We start from the raw sequence: 25,040 nt of genomic DNA, 5'->3' as shown, positions 1-25,040 counted from the left end.
CTCGGAAAATGGACTTTTCGAACGACCACACTGTTATCAACCTTTTTGTCAAGTTTCTTCATGACATTGCTACGGTTGACCGGTAATCAATAATTGCTGTTGTAATGACGATTACTTGTTTTAATAAAATATGAACCTGTTTATCTGACCATTCCTATACACATAGATAGGTTGAATGCACGCTAAAGCCATTACCTTTAAGGTATAATGGACACTAAACCGGCAGCAAATATTGTCCATACCATAAAAAAATTAGATAATTGGTTAAAAAGTGGTGAATTCACACATTTATACAAATTTGAATAATCCTTGAAAATGATAGCAATCTACTTTTGTTTAAATCAAGCGTGTATCATTATGTAGATGGAAAAGTCCGATTAGTTAGCGAGATTGATTCTAAAATGTCTTTTTTCGAAGAAATGCCAAACGATAAACCGCAATGCTGTTGTAATCTCGGCAGCTATCCATATAGGCGATTTCGTTTCAAATATAGGAAAGAAAAATCAGTTAAATTCACATTTTATTAATAAATAAATAATATTAAATACAAATAAATAACATCAAATATGATAACTTTAGCGAAAAAAATGTAATTATGGTTATTCAAGTTACAGATTTAAATAAACATATGAGATTAGGCAGTTTTTTGACCACCTTGGGTATATTAAAGAACAAATTCATTTATAGCAGAAAAATCTTGTCGTAAAAATAGTTCATCGAAAATGAGTGTTTTTAACACGATTAGGTATTGCTTAGTCTTGAATGTCATGATTATGTGAAATAATCTCAAATAGTACCTTATAAATCAACTTTGGCGCCCATGCCTAAAGGAATAGCTTTTAATTCTGATTTTAAACACATGAACTCTCCCGTAACACAAGTGATAGACGCACACGCTATGTTCAATGCCCACCATGAAAACGTTGATGGAAAATTACCGTTGTAATACCAGCAGCATATCAAATGCAGGCAATAAAATGTGCAACTGGAAAAATATTATCGTCAATACAATACAATACAATGTGTTTTAAAGCAAAATTAATTTAATTACCTAAAGTCTAAGCATAATTTCGTCCTCTGTACAACGAACCACAAAACGTAACCACCAACGAGAGCGTTTATAACGAATGCTACAATCACCATCTGGCCTTCAAAATTTCTTATATGGATTTCCTGTGAAAAAAGTCATACAAAACGACAGTATTTAGAATAGAGTACATGTAATCACAAAATTATTATTGGGTGTAAAATTTTCAAAGCGAATAAAATAATACTAACGTGATACTTAAATATGTGATCTAAGGTTCTAGTAGAACTGGATATGTCTTGCATCACCGCTATGAGGATACCAAGTGAGACATACAAAACAGACTGCATCGCCGTTATTTGAGAAACAAGCAAAATAGGATCCCATTGTGTATAACGGAACGAGCCCGTTAATTTCTTCATATTTATTCGATATTATTATTTGAATGCATTAAATTTGAAATCAAAACCACACCATAGTGATGTGCAAATAGGAAGGAATGATTCAACAGGCAGCTGTCAAACTGTCATCGAAGTAGGGCTGCCATTCAACAATATTGTAATAACACCCAGTGCTGCCATAAACAAAAAACTCAATAAAATGTTGAATTAGATTTTGGGTTTACCTTTTTTTACGGAGGGAAATCTTCAAAAAACCATCTGCCAGCCCATGACGAAGGAGGTGCCAGATTTTTAACAGACTAAGCCTTACCCCCTTCTCTATTTTATTTTTCGGGATTGCTTTCTTATTTATTCAAAATGCAAGGCGTTTATAGCCATTCTCCATTTACGTTAATCGTTAAAATGGTTAAGCCCCCCCCCCCCCTGGGACAAGGTCATGATGCCTGAGGGGAAATAGAAAAATATAAACCTACCTACCTAAATACAAATTTTGTAGGCAAATATTAAACCCAAATTTATAAAGACAACAGATTGTATTTATAGCATTTTTTCCTTTTCTTTAATCTCGTGTAATCCTATAGAACAGGGTGTCAGGCAAGGATGCATCCTATCACCTACTCTTTTTAACACCTACACCGAATCCATCTTCCACGATGCTCTCCAAGAGGCGGAGGGCATCAAGGTGGGCGGCGAGACGATCACCAATATAAGATATGCTGATGACACGGAACTAGTTGCTGAAAATTTAGCAGATCTGCAAATATCTCTAGACCGTGTACATCACGAAAGCAATCGAAGAGGTCTGCGCATAAATCTAAAGAAGACAAAATTTATGATAGTAGATAGAATGCAAACAGACACCGGTGATCTATCGTTGGATGGGGAGGTGATAGAAAGAGTAAAAAGATTCAAATACCTGGGTACCTGGCTGAATGAAGAGATGGACCCAGATGAAGATCTAAGAATCCGCATCGAGATGGCTAGAACAGTATTTATAAAAATGAAGGCGGCGCTTACAAACAAGCATCTCAATCTTCATATGCGGTTGAGATTCGTGAAGAGCTACGTCTGGACAGTATTACTACACGGATGTGAGACGTGGACTCTGAAGACCAAGATGATCAGCCTCGTCAAAGCTTTTGAGATGTGGGTCTACAGGCGTATGCTGAAGATTCTGTGGACCGAAAAGATATCAAACGAAGCTGTCCTCGGCATGATGGGGAGAGGCAGGGAACTTGTTTCTCTTGTAGGAATCTCGCCGTCGTCATCGTCATCGAAACCTTCGAGAATATTCCGCAACAACAAAATACATCGAGCGGAACAGCATCAAGCATTCCAGAAAATACTACGCCTCGACGAAAGCAAATTCCCCTTGTACGCATCAATAACTAAATGCTCGTACAACCACTTCCATCAAGCATTCCAGAAAATTCGACGCCTCGACGAAAACAAAATTCCTTTCGTACGCATCAATAAACTAAATGCTCGTACGACCACTTCCATCAAGCATTCCAGAAAATTCGACGCCTCGACGAAAACAAAATTCCTTTCGTACGCATCAATAAACTAAATGCTCGTACGACCACTTCCATCAAGCATTCCAGAAAATTCGACGCCTCGACGAAAACAAAATTCCTCTCGTACGCGTCAATAACCACTTCCATCAAGCATTCCAGAAAATTCGACGCCTCGACGAAAACAAAATTCCTTTCGTACGCGTCAATAACCACTTCCACCAAGCATTCCAAAAACACTATAAAAGGAGGTACAACCCAAACAACGTCAGTCGACCCACAACAGCAAGCGTCGACACACAGCACCAGACCAGTCGACCCAGAGCAGCAAGCGTCGACACACAGCAGCAGACCAGTCAACATACAGCTCCTGACCAGCCACCACTACACTACGCGGACTTGGAAGATCAACCAGCCGGACGAGCCAGCAACACACTGCCGTATCCAGAGACCTTCCGTACATAGCTGAATGCTGAGCCAGCGACACTCTACCATATCCAGAGACCGCTGAACGACATACTTTTGCCCACAAATACCATACCTTTGTACAACCATAGGCAAACAATAAAACTTTATAAAACTAGCACAACAGTGTTTCGTTAGGCCGGGATACGGTCAACACACATGTAACCCGCCTACATTGGTACTACCCCGACGTGATCTACGCAACCTTCTGATCATCCAACAGCGCTGTCAACACATCGCTACCCCGCCTACATTGGTGACCCCATCTTTGAACCACACAACAGTGTTTCGTTAGGCCGGGATACGGTCAACACATCGTACCCCGCCTACATTGGTGACCCCATCTTTGAACTACGCAGCCTTCATAGCAGTCAACAGCGCAGTCAACATCGCAGCCCACAGCGCAGCCTACATAGCAGCCTACATCGCAGCCTTCATAGCAGTCAACAGCGCAGTCAACATCGCAGCCCACAGCGCAGCCTACATAGCAGCCTACATCGCAGCCTACATAGCAGCCCACATCGCAGCCTACATAGCAGCCCACATCGCAGCCTACATAGCAGCCCACATCGCAGCCTACATAGCAGCCCACATCGCAGCCTACATAGCAGCCCACAGCGCAGTCAACATCGCAGCCCACAGCGCAGCCTACATAGCAGCCCACATCGCAGCCTACATAGCAGCCCACATCGCAGCCTACATAGCAACCGCAGACTACATAGCAACCGCAGACTTCACGCAACCGCAGCCTTCAACGCAGTCTACAACGCAACCCTCAACGCAGACTTCAAACGCAGTCCGCTACATGTCCCCACAACTAGTGACCATGTCAAACAACTCGGCAGCTTTCGCCACAACAAGACGCAACCCGGAGACAACAACCAAATGGATCCACTACTGTTGATCCGCCAGCACCGCTCATCACACCTTCGATGATTCATCACCTCGATGAGCCCATGCAGGACGCCGCAGCCTGCACAACAGCACCGTCCAGACCGACACAAACCTTCACTACCATTGTAACGACCGCAACAGTAACATGGTGTGAAAGTACATATGGACCAGCTACCAACACAACCCGCTGTTGAGTCAACCCACTCCAGCACAACCGGCGAAACAAATCGCCACTGAGCCAACTAGCTCCAACACAACACAGCCGCTGTCGAGACAACTAACTCCAGCACAACCAACGAAGACCAGCACTCAACGCACTTCGTCAACCAACGTTCTTCAAGCAAGATCCGCTGTCGAGACAACTAACTCCAGCACAACCAACGAAGACCAGCACTCAACGCACTTCGTCAACCAACGTTCTTCACGCAAGACCCGCTGCCGAGACAACCAACTCCAGCACAACCAACGAAGACCAGCACTCAACGCACTTCGTCAACCAACGTTCTTCACGCAAGACCCGCTGTCGAGACAACTAACTCCAGCACAACCAACGAAGACCAGCACTCAACGCACTTCGTCAACCAACGTTCTTCACGCAAGATCCGCTGTCGAGACAACTAACTCCAGCACAACCAACGAAGACCAGCACTCAACGCACTTCGTCAAACAACGTTCTTCACGCAAGACCCGCTGCCGAGACAACTAACTCCAGCACAACCAGCAAAACAGTCACGCGAATGACTCCACGCAGAACACAGCAGCCTGCACAACAGCACCATCCAAGCCATTACAAACCTTCACTGCCAACGCAGCTCGCCCAAAATAAGCAACCTGGTAGAGAACAAGACTTGGACCGGCATGCAACACAAGACCCGCTGTTGAGACAACTTTCTCCAGCACAACCGGACAAACAACGACGCCATCGAGTCAATAGACTCCAACACATCAAGATTCCCACAAAATCACACACATCGCTAACACTCACCGGAGAGCCATGTAGGAATCTCGCCGTCGTCATCGTCATCGAAACCTTCGAGAATATTCCGCAACAACAAAATACATCGAGCGGAACAGCATCAAGCATTCCAGAAAATACTACGCCTCGACGAAAGCAAATTCCCCTTGTACGCATCAATAACTAAATGCTCGTACAACCACTTCCATCAAGCATTCCAGAAAATTCGACGCCTCGACGAAAACAAAATTCCTTTCGTACGCATCAATAAACTAAATGCTCGTACGACCACTTCCATCAAGCATTCCAGAAAATTCGACGCCTCGACGAAAACAAAATTCCTTTCGTACGTATCAATAAACTAAATGCTCGTACGACCACTTCCATCAAGCATTCCAGAAAATTCGACGCCTCGACGAAAACAAAATTCCTCTCGTACGCGTCAATAACCACTTCCATCAAGCATTCCAGAAAATTCGACGCCTCGACGAAAACAAAATTCCTTTCGTACGCGTCAATAACCACTTCCACCAAGCATTCCAAAAACACTATAAAAGGAGGTACAACCCAAACAACGTCAGTCGACCCACAACAGCAAGCGTCGACACACAGCACCAGACCAGTCGACCCAGAGCAGCAAGCGTCGACACACAGCAGCAGACCAGTCAACATACAGCTCCTGACCAGCCACCACTACACTACGCGGACTTGGAAGATCAACCAGCCGGACGAGCCAGCAACACACTGCCGTATCCAGAGACCTTCCGTACATAGCTGAATGCTGAGCCAGCGACACTCTACCATATCCAGAGACCGCTGAACGACATACTTTTGCCCACAAATACCATACCTTTGTACAACCATAGGCAAACAATAAAACTTTATAAAACTAGCACAACAGTGTTTCGTTAGGCCGGGATACGGTCAACACACATGTAACCCGCCTACATTGGTACTACCCCGACGTGATCTACGCAACCTTCTGATCATCCAACAGCGCTGTCAACACATCGCTACCCCGCCTACATTGGTGACCCCATCTTTGAACCACACAACAGTGTTTCGTTAGGCCGGGATACGGTCAACACATCGTACCCCGCCTACACTCTCATCAAGCGGAGAAAGATGGAGTACCTCGGACACATAATACGGGGTCCAAAATACGAATTTCTCCGTTTGATAACTATGGTGAAAATAGAAGGAAAAAAATGGATTGGCAGGAAAAAGTTATCTTGGCTTCGAATCATGTGCATGTGGACCGATATGAGCGCCGAAGGGCTATTCCGATCCGCTGAAGACCGATGCGGATATCTTCAAATAATCGACGAGGTGGTCGCCAACGTCCGGATGCGGACAAAGCATTAACAAGAAGAAGAATCTCGTGTGCGTGACATTATGTTCTATTCATTATTAAATTGATAGTGGTATTTGAATTTACTTTAAACGTGAAAATGTATGCATTCAATCACAGTATGTATACATATATGTAGATCCTCAAATATCAAAAAATTGACAATTTCAACAGACTAAAAACGGATTATATGAATTTACTGTACATATATCGGAGCATGGCAATTCGAAGCTTCAGATAGTTATGAAAATATCCTGAAATTAATTAGATGTATTTTTATGCAGTACATTCAAAAGCCATGTTCAAATCTGTCTCATACATATATTTCATCTTTTCAATACAAATATAAATGTTTTGGAGTAAAAATAAATTATTCTATGTATGTACATATATTACATGTTATGTAAATACATAACATGATTCAGAAATTCTTTATATTTACAATGTATAATTTTGTAAAATCATATCATAATAATTAATAAAATTTACTATCATTATAAATATGCAGTCAATGTTATGAAACAGATAACCAATATTGTATTAGGTCTTCATCCTCTGCTTTTATACCCATCACTGTTTTGACATTAGAAATATTTTCTTCAGAACTCGCGGAGTCAATCAAACATTTAATAGTGTTGACATTACTGCAAATATAAAGCAATTTGTCTCAATACTGGAAATGTGAAATATATTGTACGTAATATACATAATACATAACATTATTAATATATGAGCTGTTATATTTGAAAGTGGCAAAAACACTATTTCTGTTAGACTTAATTCACAAATTGTTATCACTTCTTTTAATTCGATATGTTCAGAATCTCAGCAAAGCAGAATAAACCTATTACAGGTAGCTAGTATTTTAAAATATTGTTAAATGCAAAAAATTATAATGTTTTGCGTGATATTTATCGAAATGAAGAAAAGTGGACTTATGCCACTTTCAATTATAACGACTTACATATACATATATTGTATTTAATCACAATCAACAACTTACTTTTTCCATTCTTCTTTTAAAGCAATTATGTGATGAAACAATACAGATTCTTTGAATTTGTTTTCCATTCCCTTCACTATATTTATCATTAGGGTAGGCCCTAAATATAAAAAAAAACGTTACAATTTTTATAACAATAAATGATTATTTATTTTGATTATGTCAAAACTTACATTTCATGGGTAGATTTCCAAGCCAGTGTATAACTGGTTTTTCATTTACAATATCAATCCTTAAAATACCAGAGCAAGGCTTTGGTACTGCTACATCAGATCTACAGAAGAATAAGGGAGCCTCACTAGATGGGACATAATCAGAGTATTCTATGCTTTTTGGTGAATGCGGTAAAATAAAAACTAATGCAGCTGTAATATCACTACAGATTTTATGGTCTCCACGAACTATTATCTGAAACAGTTAAAATAATGCATTGAATATTATTGCGTTTCAAATGTTAACCTTATTTTGATTGTAAAAAATGAACATACCTGTAATCCTGTTAAAGCACAATATAAAATATCAAGAAAAGCGTCTTTTCCAAAGTAAGTTTCTAAAGAATATAATGACATATTTTGTATATTAAAATTATGATCCATTATATCATCTTTGGAAACAGGCGATAAGCCATCGCATATCGTTTCAGTAAAAACCTTACTACAGGAGTTTAACATCCAACTGAACCTCGTGTGTAGATATGCGAATACATTTTTTTTCCCTAAAAATTAATTTTGATAAAATTTTGAATAATTTCAAATGGAAAATAAATGACAGTACATACATATATACAAAACAGTTTACCCGTTAGTTCAATGAGTGATCGAGGTGCAATATTTTCAGTCTTATAATTCATGAGGCGTAATGCTCTCTGGGAACGCACAGCCTGATCTTTGGCAAATATGACATCTGCTAAACTCTGCAATTCTTTTGCGGTTTCCTAAAAGATGTAAAAATAATTTAGCCAAATTATCACAATGATTAATCGTTTTAAAAGAAAAATTACCTCTAATTGTTTGGCTAAAAATGGAGTAATGTTAAGCAAAAACAGTTTGTCTTTCATCAATACAATGAAGGAAAACCATCGCTTTAATCCTCTAGCCTGGGTATCTTTAATCTGAAAAGCGTAACTTAACACATAGCCCCGTGAGTCACCAAAGAAGACGAGCGCGCTTTCTTTCATTGAGCTAACCTGAAAAAGATTTTAATTAGTTGAAAAAATGAGGAAATAATATAATAAAACACAATCTGAAAAATGTGAACCTCGCAGCTGAGACTACGCAAAGCAGCATGAGCTAAAAGAGCATCTGCGTCGGCGGCTGTCGTTAACCGACCGGAAGACAGACGACGTAAACGCTCTCCACCTGGGTCATTCGGGGCGCAGCCTCCGCAAGGGGGTGCAGAGGCTGCGCCCCTCTCGACGGTCCCCCCTTCCACAGCACCCCCTTCTGCGCGGGTACAGACTACCACTCGGGGCCCATGAGCTTCGCAAAAGTGACACACACATACAGCTGCGTTCATCGCGCGGCCGTGACAGACGTCATAACTGTCAAACAACAAGGCAACATTACAGTGCTGCCATCCCATCTCAAAATTTTTGCTGCGCAGCTACATTTTATTACACGAATTAAGTTTTTAATGTATTTAAATGAGACATTGTGGTATGCTGAAATATTATAGATCTGGTATATCAGTAAAGAAACACTATTTGCTATTGTAAACATGGAAAAATGATGTCTACCATTAAACTTCATTGTGTTATAGAGAATGCGATGAGCGATGAATATATCGTCAAAGTCTAGTTTCTAATGTTTCGTGCATACATCTTGGGAGAGATTATTTTGAAATGAGCTCCACAAACTCGACACATTTCCATATTTTGATCATTGGTGAAGGCAACGGTAAATAAACTTAACCCTTTGCCCGCGGCAACTTTCACCGTACCCTTTTTTAGCGAATTTGTAAATTGAGCTTGGCGACCATTAATATATTGTGGGAATCTCGTCACATTCATCAAAACATTTACTGCGACGCAGAATACATTCCCAAAACCAGTCGAAGCACACCTGCAGCCATTATATTAAACTCAAGCGGAACGGTGCCAAAACCTTCGAGACAGTTCCACCCCTCACACTCGAGCGGAACGGCGCCAATCGTTCCAGAAAAGTCCACCCCATCGACAAAAGCACATTCCTCGCTTACGCATCAACAACCACCACCATGGGTCAGGCGATACCAGAAACACTATAAAAGGAGGTACAACCCAAACAACGCCAGTCGACCCACAGCAGCAAGCGTCGACACACAGCAGCAGACCAGTCGACATCCAGCTCCTGACCAGCCACCACTACACTACGCGGACTTGGAAGATCAACCAGCCGAACGAGCCAGCAACACACTGCCGTATCCAGAGACCTTCCGAACATAGCTGAACGAACGAGCCAGCAACACACTGCCGCATCCAGAGACCTTCTGAACATAGCCGAACGCCGAGCCAGCAACACACTGCCGCAACCAGAGACCTTCTGAACATAGCCGAACAACGAGCCAGCAACACACTGCCGCATCCAGAGACCTTCTGAACATAGCCGAACGCCGAGCCAGCGACACTACCATATCCAGAGACCGCTGAACGACATACTTTTGCCTAAATATAATACCTTTGTACAACCATAGACAAACAATAAAACTTTATTAAAACAAGCACAACAGTGTTTAGTTAGGCTGGGATACGGTCAGCACACAGTACCCCGCCTACAATATATTGTAAGATTTATTCAAGTGACCAAATATGTCAATTGACACCGAAATTATATTTTTAAATAGTGAATCATGCCTGAAGTGTTTTGTTTACACAGTAAGTCATGCCATTCTCAATACTGGCATTTTATGCACGACGTCTATAGCAGTCATCAGCATGCTACGGGTTAATTCAATATTTTGTCACTTATTCTATCTATAAAAACATGATGCGATCATGAAAAAACAATGACAACTATGTTTACACTGGTAAACGGACTATTTCACACATTGACAATCGGTGTCACGAAAATCGCGAATACGGAATATCTGGCATTCGATTTCTCGTTAGTATGATAGTTCGCGTGGTTACTCTAGATGGATGAAATTTTCGGGTGCCAGATGTTCCGTGATCGGAATTTCAGTGGCGTGTGCGGGATGGCTTTGTGCGGAATAATCACCGAACCATATACACACATGCAGTAAGACATGAGTAGTCCATGATAATCCATTCTTCCCGTGTAAAGTCGGGTTAAAACATTCCATACGCCGGGGGGATTTAAGGTCTCGGAAGGATTAAAGTGCGGGGAGTATTGGAACTAAACACTTTTTTTTGCTAGTTTTCAGGTAGCGTTTTTGGCGAGTGAACATCTATACATTATATATCTATGTATAACAGTCTTCAAATTCCATCCATTGGAGCATATTACACTATCAATATTATTAACAGTTTCACGCGTATCAAGATCCGTATTTATAGTGTAATACATAGCTTAGTATCGTGATAATCAGTAGTGTCTTCGGGCTGTTTTAAGATCGGTGACCGAAAAAATGCTTGAGACAATTGCACTCTCGAGGGTTCAGTGATTATATCCCAAATGTGAATCGTAAATCACGCGCGCGATCTCCTGTCGCACGAAAATTCGTCGGACAGGAAAATTGCCCTACAGAAAACTGCCCAAATCTTGCTAGGAAAATGCTTTTTTTAACAAGATTTTTACTATTATCGATTAGAAATATGAACTTTGCATGTTAATACGGACATATGAGTCCGTAACGTCATTTTAGATTTGATAATAAATAATAAAAATCTCGTAAAAAAGCATATGCTGAGCAATATTTGGGCAGTTTTCTGTACGGCAATTTTCCTGTGCGACGAATTTTCGTGCGACAGGAGACCCGCACGCGTGATTTTCGTAGCGGCCGTTAACCAGCAGCGTGGTCTAGTGGTGAATGTTGAATTATTTCGTACTTGATGTTACGAGTTCGATTCCCCGCTAAGTCTCGCTGTTGGCCAGACCTTGATTTGTCTAGGTCGATCGTTTCTTATCAGAATTTGCCAATTTTTCTGATTTTCATTGAAACGATTCATGTAAAATTGGCGTTTCCTTCCCAATTTTCTGTTGCGAACCTTTAGTTATTGTTATATCTTAGGTTTCGCCATATTGCTCACCATAGATGTCTCTGTGGTTGTTTATCGAATATAAAATTCATATTGTTACATGAAAGTTATTCATCGTTATTTATCGTATTAATACGATGTTTGTAATATATGTATACTGACCATAGATGTCAGATATTATTTAGATTTTCATGTATCTATGTAATAATTATGTGGACCAGGAAGGCGCATTTGGGGTTTACCTGTTAAGCCTTCCTGGTCAGTGGCGTAGCGAAGGGGGGGGGGGTCTGGACCCCCCCTTGGCGGATATATTTTGTGGGCCTTGTATTCTAACTGGAGAGTTGGAAATGTGGTGGCAATATATACATAAGTAATAGTGAAAATCGACCAAAAAACGCACTAGCTGCAATTGCAATTTGCAATCCTTCAATATTCCCCAATATTTACATACTTCTAAAAATTCTTGCAACACTTCCGGTGACAACAGCCACAAGTGAACGGAGCTTTTCCACACTACTAGGACTAAAAACATATTTAAGAAATACGATGTCGGAAAATCGACTAAATGGATTTGCTTTATTATATATTCATAGGGATATAAATGTTAGTGCAGAAAAAATATTAGATATGTTTACAATAAAGACGCGAAGATGGGATCTGTGAATTTCGTACTTTTTTAAAGTATGCATTATTTTTATTTTATTTGAATTTTGTTCATACCATATTTTTATTACGTATTTACTTTATTTTTATATGTTGTGATTTTATATTAATTAAATATAAATTATCTTGCCCTTCTTCCTGTCAAAACCCCCCCCCCCCCCCTGACAAAATCCTGGCTACGCCACTGTTCCTGGTATATTTGTAAAATTAAATTAAAAAAAAAATAAAATCCTGGTAGCGATTACAATTGGGATGTACATGTAACCCATTTATCACTCTCGATACATCCAAACTTTCAAAGATGCTCAAGAAGAACTAACGCAATAGAATTCCACAAAAAGCATCAATGGATATTTGTACGTTATCTGAGGGTGCTAAACTTTTTTTGTGGAATTCTATTGCGCAAGTTCTTTTTGAGCCTCTTTGAAAATTAGGACTTGCCACTATTCAGTGCAATCTTCCGGGAACCTTTAGGGCCTCAGCACACTTACCGGACCGTCCGGTGCGGTTCTCCCATTGCGTACACCAAGTACGTCCGTTTTCATTCAAATGAGGGATACCCGCCACACTATGCGGACCACCCGCAAGCCCGTCGTGCGAACCGCAGGCCTCTGCGGATGTTTCAATTCCGCATGCGGTTGTCAGTCGGTCGTCGGCGCGAGCATTCGTGTATAGCTTGTGATTCGATAGCTGCAGGGGCTGTATGTATGTGTATGTGTATGTATGGATGACCAGTGGCTGTGTAGATGTTGTCGGCGTCTCGATCAGCTCGCTCTGTAGCACGTGCTGGAACGGTGCGGGGTGGGGAATTGGAAACGTCAATTTGGGTTATGACCTCGTTTATTGATGACTTGAATGGCCGAGCCGGGGAGTTTGCTCGGCGCCTCTGCCCCTTTATGGCGGGGCTGTAGATGAGTACGCTGACTGGTCAGGAAGGGTAGACCAGTCACGCCAAGACCTTCTCGGTCGGCGTCTCACGAGCGTCTGAGAGCTCGCCGTGTTCGAGGCTTGGGTCGAACACGTGGTCGAGCTGGCCATAGTCGGTAAGGGCCGACTATGGAAGAAGCGACTTCTCGTAGGGCTTCTATTATGCCAATGAGCGCTCGCCGTGATCAGACTTGGATGGATAACGGGACCAGCCTTCCTTAGTTCGAGACCGGCTTTTACGAGAGACGCTACATCCGCGCCGGCATCACCGGGCGAACGGACCCACGGCAGAATCTAGAGCGACTGACAGATGGTCGGTGCAAAGAGGGAAAAAAAGGCCGAAGCCGTAAGAGGACAACCAACGGCCATGAGGGCTTTCAGCTCGAACAGCTTGAGTACTACACGATTTTCGACACCGTTTCATTTTTGAAGTCCAAAGTAGAGTATGCCTTTGGGACTCGAAAGACAAAAGCTACAGTGATAGGACCGCAAAGAGACGAGCATGGGACGAAATTTTAAAAATTGTTACGATCGAGGCGGATTGCGGCTTCCCCCCTCAATGCGATCGCCCAGAACGGCTACCGGCAGCTTGCGGGCCCTACCGGACGATCCGGCAAGTGTGCTGAGGCCCTTAAAATCGACGATACTAGAATCACGATCCGCATCGATTGTGTAGCATGCGCCATTGAATAAAACCGTGGGTAGCTTCAATATGTGACTTATGGCTGGGAACGCTGGTAGGTAGCTTAGCGTAAGAATATGGCGAGAAGCTTGTAGGCATATAGTACAACTGAAATGATCTCATCAGGTCACTGCGACACATATCTAGGAAAGTCATTAACGCATGGCACACGCTCGCCTCGTCAAAAGGTCGACACGTGTTTCTATACACGTATCTGGGAAACAAAGGAAGAACACACTGAACCCATAAAAACCACGAACTACGTCCAGGCGTATGAACCCATAAAACCACGCTCGCAGCATAACTAGGGCAGAGCGAGTACCAAGAACAAAAGATGTGCACACGACACACTTCAACCCAAAACGTTTATAAAGCAATGCAGCAACCTCCAGCGGCAGAGTGAGCCTCTGGAGTTCAAACAGATCACTTTGTAGGCGGGGGGTGGAACGTGTTGACCGTATCCCAGCCTAACGAAACACTGTTGTGCTTGTTTTATAAAGTTTTATTGTTTGCCTATGGTTGTACAAAGGTATTGTATTTGGGCAAAAGTATGGCGTTCAGCGGTCTCTGGATATGGTAGAGTGTCGCTGACTCGGCATTCGTTTATGTTCAGAAGGTCTCTGGATGCGGCAGTGTGTTGTTGGCTCGTCGTTCGGCTATGTTCAGAAGGTCTCTGGATGCGGCAGTGTGTTGTTGGCTCGTCGTTCGGCTATGTTCAGAAGGTCTCTGGATGCGGCTGTGTGTCGACGCTTGCTGCTGTGGGTCGACTGGTCTGGTGCTGTGTGTCGACGCTTGCTGCTGTGGGTCGACTGGCGTTGTTTGGGTTGTACCTCCTTTTATAGTGTTTCTGGAATCACCTGACCCATGGTGGTGGTTTGTTGATGCGTAAGCGAGGAATGCGCTTTCGTCGAGGGGTAGAATTTTCTGGAACGATTGGCGCCGTTCCGCTCGATGTAGTTTAGACCGTTTTGGTTCCGCTCGACTGGTAGGGGCGTTCCGCTTGAGTTTAATATAATGGTTGCAGGTGTGCGTCGTCTGGGTTTCGTTCCGCTCGAGTGTGAGGGGTGGAACATTCTCGAAGGATTTGGCACCGTTCCGCTTGAGTTGGATTTGGCACCGTTCCGCTTGAGTTTAATATAATGGCTGCAGGTGTGCATCGTCTGGGTTTCGTTCCGCTCGAGTGTGAAGGGTGGAACATTCTCGAAGGATTTGGCGATTGATTCCAAGAAGTGCACGGGTTGTTTACGTGTGTGAGTTCTGCAAGGAATGTGGTTTGTTGTTGTGGAATATTCTCGAATGTTTCGATGACGATGACGATGACGAGATTCCTACACACTGAACCAATAAAAACCACGAACTACGTCCAGGCGTATGAACCCATAAAACCACGCTCGCAGCATAACTAGGGCAGCGCGAGTACCAAGAACAAAAGATGTGCACACGACACACTTCAACCCAAAACGTTTATAAAGCAACGCAGCAACCTCCACCGGCAGAGTGAGCCTCTGGAGTTCAAACAGATCACTTCTCCGAAGAAACCTCTTCGTACATACAATAACCATTGTACCAAATTGAACAAAAATAAACGATCCTCTTTCAAACTCAACTGAATTTCCATAGGCCGGGAAACGGTCGAAACCTTTCACTCGACCACCTGTTCTATAAGCTTTTTGAATTGAAAGTTCAGAATGGATTTGGAATTGAGCGCGCGTGGCAAGCATTGGCCAGGTGTCGAAGAGTCGCCATTGTCGACCGGCACTCGCCGTCGGTGTTGTGTCGGATTGTTTTGAAGGCGGTGCCATTTGGCGCCAAAAACGAGACGTACGTTTGACGTTTGAGCCGGTCGCGTTCGTCGCCATTCAGTGGCGAATCTGCCGGGCGCTAGACCGGGTGCTAGCCACTTCGACAACGACATTTGATAGACGAGAGTAGAGCGATGGAGGAGGAACGCCGGTCCCCGTGTGCGAGTGCGAGTGCGACCGTGACGATGGTGGACGTGCTGGAGCAGCAGACGGCCGTCGAGAGAGACGCGCACGCAGTCCTGGGAGGATCCGACGATGCCGTGTGCACCTTCGTGGCGGGCTACGTCAAGAGACAAGCCCTGTACGCCTGCCTCACCTGCACCCCCGTCGGCTCCAGCTCCGACTCTCCACCTGCTGGCATCTGCCTGGCTTGCTCCCTCGCCTGCCACGAGCGCCACGACCTGCTCGAACTCTACACCAAGAGGAACTTCAGGTGCGACTGCGGCGGGCCCAAGTTCGATCGGGCCTGCACTCTCGGCGGCCGCCGCGAACAACCCAACACCGACAACAAATACAACCACAACTTCAGCGGTCTTTACTGTCAGTGCGAGAGGCCCTATCCAGACCCCGACCAAACCTCTGACGACGACATGATCCAGTGTGTCGTCTGTGAGGACTGGCTGCACGCCGGACATCTGGAAGCCAAGTTGCCCCACAACGACCGCTACGCCGAGATGATCTGCAACGCTTGCACCAACGAAAACCCTTTCCTCAAAGATTATCTTTGCTTCGCAGTCACCAACGACGAAGACGATACCCTCGACGACACTGCTAACCTAACGTTAGACACTTCAGCTCCCATCATACATAGCGTCGTCTCGACGGGTGTTCGGCCATCGTCCGACGAAGCTAACTCTACTGCAGAAAATACACTCAACGTTGAAGACGTTTCCATGACTGAAGAAAATTCTTCACAGACGCAAGTCGACGCCCGTCCACAAGACGCAAACGTCGTCAAAGCGAACAATGTCGAAAAAACTGAAGAAAATCTTGCATCCGATGCGAATATACAAGAAAATCTTACATCCAATGCGAGTATACAAGAAAATCGAAGTGAAGAATCACAAGTTACTGAAAAAGATGAAAACGTGGATGAAACACCCTCTTCGGAACAGAAACATCCGTCTGCCGCAGAGGAAAACGAGGACATTCCAAATGTGCGAGAAATTCTAGACGCCGATTCTGAGAATCAATTTAGTCCGAGTCCGAAGATAGAGCTGGAAAATGAAAATGTGAATCAGATGCTCGACAATGGCGATGATGCAATAGGGATGTCGGATATGAAGGAAAACGGCGATTTTATATCTAATTTGAACGACAGCCAAGCGATGGAATGTGAAAATACAAATAGTATAATGACAGAACATATTGAGAACTCTAACAGTATGCCTCAGTTGGAAAATATTTTGAATTCGGATGAAAAAGATCAAAACCCAAGTAATTTAGATACATTAGTGACGCCTGAAAACTCGACAAATATGGCTCAGTTGGAAAATATTTTAAATTCTGATGACAAACAAGATATGGAATGTGAAAATACAAACAATGAAGATACATTAAAAGACGTAGATACGCTAGTGACGCCTGAAAACTCGTTAAAGATGGCTCAGTTGGAAAATATTTTAAGTTCCGATGACAAACCAGTTATGGAATGTGAAAATACAAATAATGAAGATACATTAAAAGACATAGATACGCTAGTGACGCCTGAAACCACGGTAAAGATGGCTCAGTTGGAAAATATTTTAAGTTCCGATGACAAACCAGTTATGGAATGTGAAAATACAAATAATGAAGATACATTAAAAGACATAGATACGCTAGTGACGCCTGAAACCACGGTAAAGATGGCTCAGTTGGAAAATATTTTAAGTTCCGATGACAAACCAGATATGGAATGTGAAAATGCAAATAACGAAGATACATTAAAAGAGGTAGATACACTAGTGACGCCTGAAACCTCGTTAAAGATGGTTCAGTTGGAAAATATTTTAAGTTCCGATGACAAACAAGATATGGAATGTGAAAATACAAATAACGAAGATACATTAAAAGAGGTAGATACGCTAGTGACGCCTGAAACCTCGTTAAAGATGGCCGAGTTGGAAAATATTTTAAGTTCCGATGACAAACAAGATATGGAATGTGAAAATACAAACAATGAAGATACATTCAAGGATTTAGAAACACCCGTAACTCCTGAAAATCCCAAGGAATTGACCGAAACGGATAAGCTGGACAATGTTTCAAATTTGCATGACAAAGAACAAACTGAAAGTGAAAACACAAGTAAGATAGACACGTTAACAGGAATAGAAACACCCGTTATCTCAGAAAATCCTGAAAGCCTAACAGAAACGTGTCAGTTGGAAAACGTTTCAAGTTCAGATGATAAAGGAAAAATAGAAAGCGAAAATATAAGTAATGCCTGTGTAGAAACGCCTAAAACATCTGAGAATTGTGAAGACTTGCCACAAATCGATGAGCTTGAAAATGTTTTAAGTTCCAATGACAAACAACAAACAGAAAGTGAAGATACTAAGAAGGTAGATACAATAGAAGATATAGAAACACCCGTAGTTCCTGAAACTCCCGAAATGAGCCAGCTTGAAAATGTTTTAAGTTCCAATGACAAACAACAAACAGAAAGTGAAGATACGAAGAAGGTAGATACAATAGAAGATATAGAAACACCATTAGTTCCTGAAACTCCCGAAATGAGCCAGCCGGAAAATATTCCAAGTTCGGAAGAAAATCAAATAGAAAGCGAAAGTATTGAACATATGGATGTATTGAAAGATGTTGAAATGCTTATTACGCCAGAAAACAACGAAACCTCAACAGAAATGTTCCAGTCAGGAAATTTGAATGAAAATAAAATTGAAATCAATTCAACTATCGAGAACTCTGCATTGGTTGAAAATGATTTGGCCACTCCCGTTATTGTAGAACCTGCTAAACATGATGATGTTTCTACCAATAGTGATGCATCTGATTGCCCTAAAATTGATATACCCACCGAGGAATCTGTAAAAGAAGTTGCTAGCACGTCTGATGTTTCTGAATCGCTTAATAATTTAGAGAATCTTTCTAATAACCAAGACATTCCAAAGGCTATCGACGAGGTTAATTCTAGTGAAATCCAGAATGAAGACACTATCAAAACACATGTTAATAGTGAAGATAACCAAAAAATTGAACCCATGACTGTGGATAAACCACAAACAGAAGACAATACTGACAAAATTGTTCCTGATGAAACTGAGAATAATGCTTCTGTTCAAAATGGTATAGAACAAGATACTGTTACGAATGGTGATGCTGTTGAAATGCAACATGAAGAAAATGTCCTGAAAAGGAAAATTGACACTAAATCGATAAAAATGGAGTTATTGGATGTTAACAGTGAAGAGCCGATTAAAAAGCAGAAATTGGACAACGGCGTAAAATGTATCAGACCTGTAAACAGTCCTCCGGTAGAACATAAAGGAGCCATATTTTGGCCCTGCGATTGGCGAACAAAGTTGTGCACGTGTCCTGTCTGCACTGAAATGTACAAAAAGAAAAATGTTCTCTTTCTGTTGGATACTGATGACACCGTCATAGCTTATGAAAATCTCGGCAAGACCAGAACTTCTGCCTCTCAATACGAGAAAGGATTGGAAGCGTTATCTTCTCTCGATAGAATCCAGCAAATCAACGCCATCACTGAATATAATAAAATGAAGGAAAAGTTGTTGGAGTTTTTAAAGACTTTTAAAGACAAAAGAGAAGTTGTGCGAGAAGAAGATATTAAAGGTTTTTTCGCCGGAATGAAACCAAAACGGGAACCGGACGGAGTGTATTTTTGCCGCTAATTTAATTATTTCGCGTATGTTAGTATTAATTGTTCTCTAGAGTAATAATAACTTATTACAGGTGAATTTTTAGTATTATTTGCATTTATTATTTGGTTTGAATCTTTCATACCTTGTCCCATGATATTGTATGACGAACAGCTTTTTTATATAAAAAAAAAGATCTGCATTTTGTATTTTATTTATTTTGCAACACCGAAATTTTACTCGTAATTTAATCATTCAAATTTTGCATGTAGTTATTTAGGAAATGAAATTGTTTCTTGATATTTTCAGACATATTTATAATATAAAATACAAAATGATATCAAAAAGGTGCATTTTATTTCTCAATAATTTATTTTCATACAGTCGTACATTTATAACAATCAATGAAAACTATTTGTTTAAAAATATAATCACAAATACAGTATATCATAATGTCCAGGTCTATATAGTAAATGGACAGATGGTTCCAATCCATCTGGGAAGTCGTGAGCAATTACCTAAAACCCAATTAAATATATAGTTAAATAAGTAATTATGCTTTTGCCTAATGGAACCAACCCACTTGAGATTTTTACATGCAGTTTGGGAATAATTTGATTTTTGTATAGCGCAAATATTTGGCAATATTGATCAGAAAATAGAGTGACCGCATCTTCACCTTATTTTGCCATTACCAAATACTTGAATTGAGCAAATTTATTATTTTATGAAATTGCATGTCAGAAAATTACACATGTGGGTCTGTCCAATTAATCTACGGACATTATTTAACAGTAATGAAATATTAAACTATCAAAGCATCGAATTTGCATACCTGAGCTCCTTCTCCACGGTCCATATAACGAACTCGAACTCCGACATTCAGTGCTGTGCATAGTGCTATTATATGGATGTGGTCAGATTCTTTATACATTGGTTCGACTTCCTGCAATGACGGTGTTCAGGAAGTGTGAAGAAAATGTGAACATACACACAGTGAACAAATAAATTGCAAACTTTTAAAATCTATAGCAAATGAATATCATATGTATGTACCTGATGACAAAATTCGGCGACTGTGCGATCACCTTCTATAAAATTTTGATAGAAATCTTGGTCAGTTTGAAGTTGGCCCGAAGTGATGAGTCTCAAGTAGACGACAATATAATCCGAATAACCCTGCTCGTTGAACGTCTTGTGCAGTTCCTGTCGAGCTTTCGAAGTTTCAGTTTTTTCAATTTCCTCTCCTACTCTTTGGATTACTTCCATAAACTGAAATTTTTTGAATAAATCACTAAACAATAGTTTCAATTGAAAAGTATTCGAATGACGACGAATACAAACCGTATCGTAAAAGTCTTCTACGGTAAACTGAGTAAATCCCAAAGCGATGAGATTGTCTTTTGACTTTTGAATCAAAGCATAAAACTTATCGTAATCCTTTTTATTTTCAACTATACGCTCTAAATAGGCATAGGAGAATGCTCGGAAGAAACAATTTCCATCGGGGCGGGTTCTTCTCATCGACGTATACTTTTCGGCGAGGTCTCGCGCCTTGGCTGCATATATGGGGTCGGCAACATATTCCTCCTCCAAGATCTGCACGCCTTCTAGAGCACCCACAAGTGGCGTAGACTCTGAAATCTAAGAATAACAACATTTAATTATCTCACCCACAATTCTTCCACATGCGTACGACATGATATGATTTCAATCATATGAAAATTCAAGATTGTGACTCGGAACGTTCAACAAAAACTATCACAGAACTCGCCACTGCCATCTTTCATTTTACTTTTATCATAATTCAGGTGGATAAGGTAAAGATACCATTTTCCTTTTTGGAGCTGATCCTTGGAAGCTTTTTCATTAGTTATTTTTTTTTAATTATTCGAAATATTGAACCCCTAGCTCAGGCCAAGCCATTTCGAGACGGGGTCCCGAGTGTGTAAAAGAGTATTCGAGGAGACTTGTCTTCGTACTTTAGATACCCAAGACAGTAGTGCAAGCGTTTGTTTTCATAACAGTTCTGTGAATAAAATCTATTTCTTCATTTTTCGACTGCTTCACCAAGTTGGCTGGCCCTGTTCCCAGCACTTCTTTCTACGTGGTACGATCGTAGTTAGCATTTTAAGTTGTAAATATAATACCCAATAGGCTCAGGGTTGCCAGATGTCCCTATTTGAGTGGGACTGTCCCAATGTCAATATTTGTATATGTAAATAGAAATGGTTTGAAATGCATTAAAATCTTGACCTTAAACCAATTATGAAAATCGAATTTTCTTCAATTGAAGAATTAACAAAGTTATTAAATAAATTATTTGCAATGTTGACTGTCTATACGAAGATGTCTGTTTATCAAACAAATTTTTATTGTAGCAAACGTGAAAAAAACAATGCATGAAAAATGGATAATATTTTTTAAAGATCATTCTGCTTGCAATAATTTGTATAAAATAGTGGCCCACATCTCAATTCTACATTCCATTGAAAATTGCGAAAGAATATTTAGTCTAATGATTGCAACGTGGAGAAAGGAGAGAAATAGATTATTATTAAAAATCGTAGAAGCTGAATTAATGCAATTGTAATGACTTTTAAAAATGTTTATCAGGCAAAGCTGGCGAACATATTTTGAAACAATTTAAAAGCTAGGAACGAAACTGTTTTGATTGTATAAATTTTTGCATTTAATTCCTGAAATTGTATCCAATATATTTTAATAACTGTGATTTCGGTGGATCATAAAGTGATTATTTTTTATGTCCTCATCTACATACTTATGCAGGTACGTACTTACTTACATACATACATTGTTTAATTAAAAATATTTTTTTCATTAATTCTTAAACTTTTTTTTTTGTTAGTTTGAAATAGTGAATGTCCCGATCTGTAATTATGTAAATCTGGCAACCCTGAATAGGCTACCACTTTTGCAAATTCAAATACTGATTAGTTCTGTTACCCACCACTTGTAACAATTAGCTAGTTTAGAAATGGCAAACTAGCTAATTGTATATAAATAAGATTGTTTGATACTATGCAAATCAACTGAATCACCATATGCGGTATACTATACAAATAAATTGAGTTAAATTGCAATCGTTTTTGCTATTTGATAAAAAAAAATACAAAGTTTATCATAAAAATAAATGGTTGATTTGTTTTTATTGTTTATTTGATGCACACACGATAAAGATGTATCAAAAGGTGGGGGCAGTTCCATTGTAATAATTTCGTGTGAATGTATAGGTATAGATATAGATGAATTAGAATGAGAAAGCGTGTGGTCAGATGATGGTCGAAGACGGGCACAAAGGAGTAGAAGGAAAGGGGGCGACAAAGGAGACATTTGGTGAAAATGAAGAGCGACAAAATGGTAGGCGAGGTGCGGTGAGATGCGGTGCGTTCGCATGTGTGGGAATCGAAGGAAGACCTCCTGCTCGATGCGGCGCTGCTGTCGGATGGTGAGTTCGTCCTGAGTGGCCGTCGGAGCTGACATGGTGCCTCCGCCTCCGCCTCCGCCTCCGCCTCCGCCTCCACCCCCGCCCCCGCCTCTGATCTTCGCCCCTGCGCCTGCACCTGCGCCCCTCTCGAAGCCCCCCGAGTCCCGCGCACCGTCGCCGTCACAACAACAACCGCACACCACACCGTTGACACCGCTTGCACAAATACCGCTGCACGGCGCACACCTACACCTACACCTGCACCTACACACCTCACGCGCACACGCGCGCACGCGCACACTTATGCAGTGCACCCAATATGAGCCGAGCTCACGCATCGTCGATCTTTATATTTCAAATTTCAAATTGGCGTAAGTCCACTTTTCTTCATTTCGAGAAATATCTCGCAAAATATTAAGTACTAGTGCTGTGCCCGTTCATTTCAACGGGTGGCTTCGAAAAGGAATTGAAACGCGAATAAAAATAAAATTATAGAAATTGAAACGACTGGTTTTGGAAAGAAATTGATACACGAACATAGAAGTAGAACGCATAGAATCGCTCTCAGTCTCCAAAAATGTTGCTACAAAAACTCTGCGCGGCAGAGTTTGTTCATTGTTTGCTAAACTTCGTCTCCCTCTCTTGTCTCTCTTCTGACTTTCCGTCTCTCTCTTCGATGGCTCGCTTTTAGACGATACTTTTGTTAACAATGACCATTCTACTTCTATGTACACGAATTATATATAGTCGGTTTTTATATATAGTACTAGCTGAACCCTGCATGCGTTGCGATGCCACAATAACGCATGCAATTCCCGTTCTCGTTCCCATTATTCGGAACAACGCAGGCAGCGAACACCCTGGTCGCGACGCGAAAACATTTGAAATTATAGCGAATGACACTCATTCTCGTTTCCGTTCTCGTTTTTTTTTCACAGTATTCTTCCCAGACATGCATTCAACAAATCCTGAAAGTTCCATCGTAATCGCTTCAGTGGCTTAGGAGCCTATTCGAGACACACACACACACACAGACATTCATTTTTATATATATAGATAATGTTTTGCGTTTTACACTATTTAAAATCGAGTGGCATATAATACTTTTATTCTGCTTTTTCGAGATTCTGGACATACCGAATTAAAAAAATGGTAACAATTTGTGAATAAAGTCAAACATAAATAGTGTTTTTGGAACTGAAAATTGGACTTTCGCCACTTTCAAATATAAACGGCTCATATGTATGTAGCTTAGATTTTACAATTTACATTTATATTTTAAACGGGTTAGTAGGTAGGTATATTTTTCATTCCATTCATACTGAGCGCCAAATTTGAACTATGGCCAACGGTCATGTAGATCAATTATGAGTGTAATAAAATAATTAATACTAATTCATTGATATCAATATTTTATTGCTACTTTGGCATATGCTAAAAGGAGCCGTCGTTATAATTGGTTTTCGAGGATTATCTCCAGGCTTAAGTGCTGTTGGCTTACAATGGAGACCCCCGAATGGACTTACTGGTCGTTAATGGCACCCAGCCACTTCCCGCTAGAGTTCTCAGAACTGACAGCGTGAAAGCGTGGGACTGCTTGCCGAGACCGTGGGACTGCATATCTGGTACGTGACTATACCAATAGGTAAACAAACGTGTCGAGGAAGATACACTGCGCGACCTGCTTTTTATAAGCAGGTACTTCTGGGCGGAGCACTGGTAGTGCGAGGATCTACTTAATCACTCAATAAATGCTGTGAAGCAACTTCGTCCTTTTATTCGGATCCTCCACCCACCTTTATACAACACTAGTAATGAATTATTTTAACCTAAATTGCCCGAATATTCAATTCGATGCCCGTTTTAACGCCGATAAAAATTACAAACGTACGTAAAAAGACACGTGTGTAGTTGCGCGCGTCGTGCTTAAAACGAAGATTAGGTATAAA

General features: G+C 41.2%; 5 protein-coding genes across 6 annotated transcripts in view; 1 reads left to right on the top strand and 4 right to left on the bottom strand.

Annotated features, from left to right (window-relative positions):
• Nucleotides 1-25,040, bottom strand: part of Cyt-c1 (Cytochrome c1) — a 50,398-nt gene that overhangs the window by 25,269 nt on the left and 89 nt on the right. The window lies entirely within an intron of this gene.
• On the bottom strand, nucleotides 505-1,590 carry Sys1 (Sys1 golgi trafficking protein). Its single transcript, XM_077430527.1, has 3 exons — nucleotides 1,279-1,590; nucleotides 1,052-1,173; nucleotides 505-985 (listed from the first exon to the last, which is right to left on the bottom strand). The coding sequence occupies exons 1-3, from the start codon at nucleotides 1,447-1,449 to the stop codon at nucleotides 799-801; spliced, it is 480 nt and encodes a 159-aa protein (XP_077286653.1). The 5' UTR covers nucleotides 1,450-1,590; the 3' UTR covers nucleotides 505-798.
• On the bottom strand, nucleotides 6,870-11,010 carry BHD (folliculin). The gene is made up of 8 exons (XM_077430520.1): nucleotides 10,162-11,010; nucleotides 8,868-10,056; nucleotides 8,611-8,796; nucleotides 8,409-8,544; nucleotides 8,099-8,325; nucleotides 7,784-8,018; nucleotides 7,611-7,710; nucleotides 6,870-7,251 (listed from the first exon to the last, which is right to left on the bottom strand). Exons 2-8 carry the CDS (start codon nucleotides 9,189-9,191, stop codon nucleotides 7,122-7,124), a joined length of 1,338 nt encoding a protein of 445 aa, XP_077286646.1. The 5' UTR covers nucleotides 9,192-10,056; nucleotides 10,162-11,010; the 3' UTR covers nucleotides 6,870-7,121.
• LOC143911567 (uncharacterized) lies at nucleotides 15,518-19,980 on the top strand. Of its 2 annotated transcripts, XM_077430508.1 has the most exons (2): nucleotides 15,518-18,365; nucleotides 18,486-19,980. In XM_077430508.1, exons 1-2 carry the CDS (start codon nucleotides 15,954-15,956, stop codon nucleotides 19,674-19,676), a joined length of 3,603 nt encoding a protein of 1,200 aa, XP_077286634.1. In that variant the 5' UTR covers nucleotides 15,518-15,953; the 3' UTR covers nucleotides 19,677-19,980. The 2 variants fall into 2 exon arrangements, with proteins under 2 accessions (XP_077286634.1, XP_077286633.1); XM_077430507.1 differs by having other exon boundaries at nucleotides 15,518-19,980.
• On the bottom strand, nucleotides 19,866-23,457 carry LOC143911572 (ubiquitin thioesterase otubain-like). The gene is made up of 5 exons (XM_077430522.1): nucleotides 23,082-23,457; nucleotides 20,988-21,287; nucleotides 20,700-20,915; nucleotides 20,479-20,589; nucleotides 19,866-20,161 (listed from the first exon to the last, which is right to left on the bottom strand). Exons 1-5 carry the CDS (start codon nucleotides 23,427-23,429, stop codon nucleotides 20,075-20,077), a joined length of 1,062 nt encoding a protein of 353 aa, XP_077286648.1. The 5' UTR covers nucleotides 23,430-23,457; the 3' UTR covers nucleotides 19,866-20,074.

Source organism: Arctopsyche grandis, chromosome 5, assembly GCF_051622035.1.
Source record: "Arctopsyche grandis isolate Sample6627 chromosome 5, ASM5162203v2, whole genome shotgun sequence".
Lineage (NCBI taxonomy): Eukaryota > Metazoa > Arthropoda > Insecta > Trichoptera > Hydropsychidae > Arctopsyche > Arctopsyche grandis.
The sequence above is the reverse complement of the archived record's forward strand: the minus strand, read 5'-3'. Positions and strand labels throughout refer to the sequence as shown.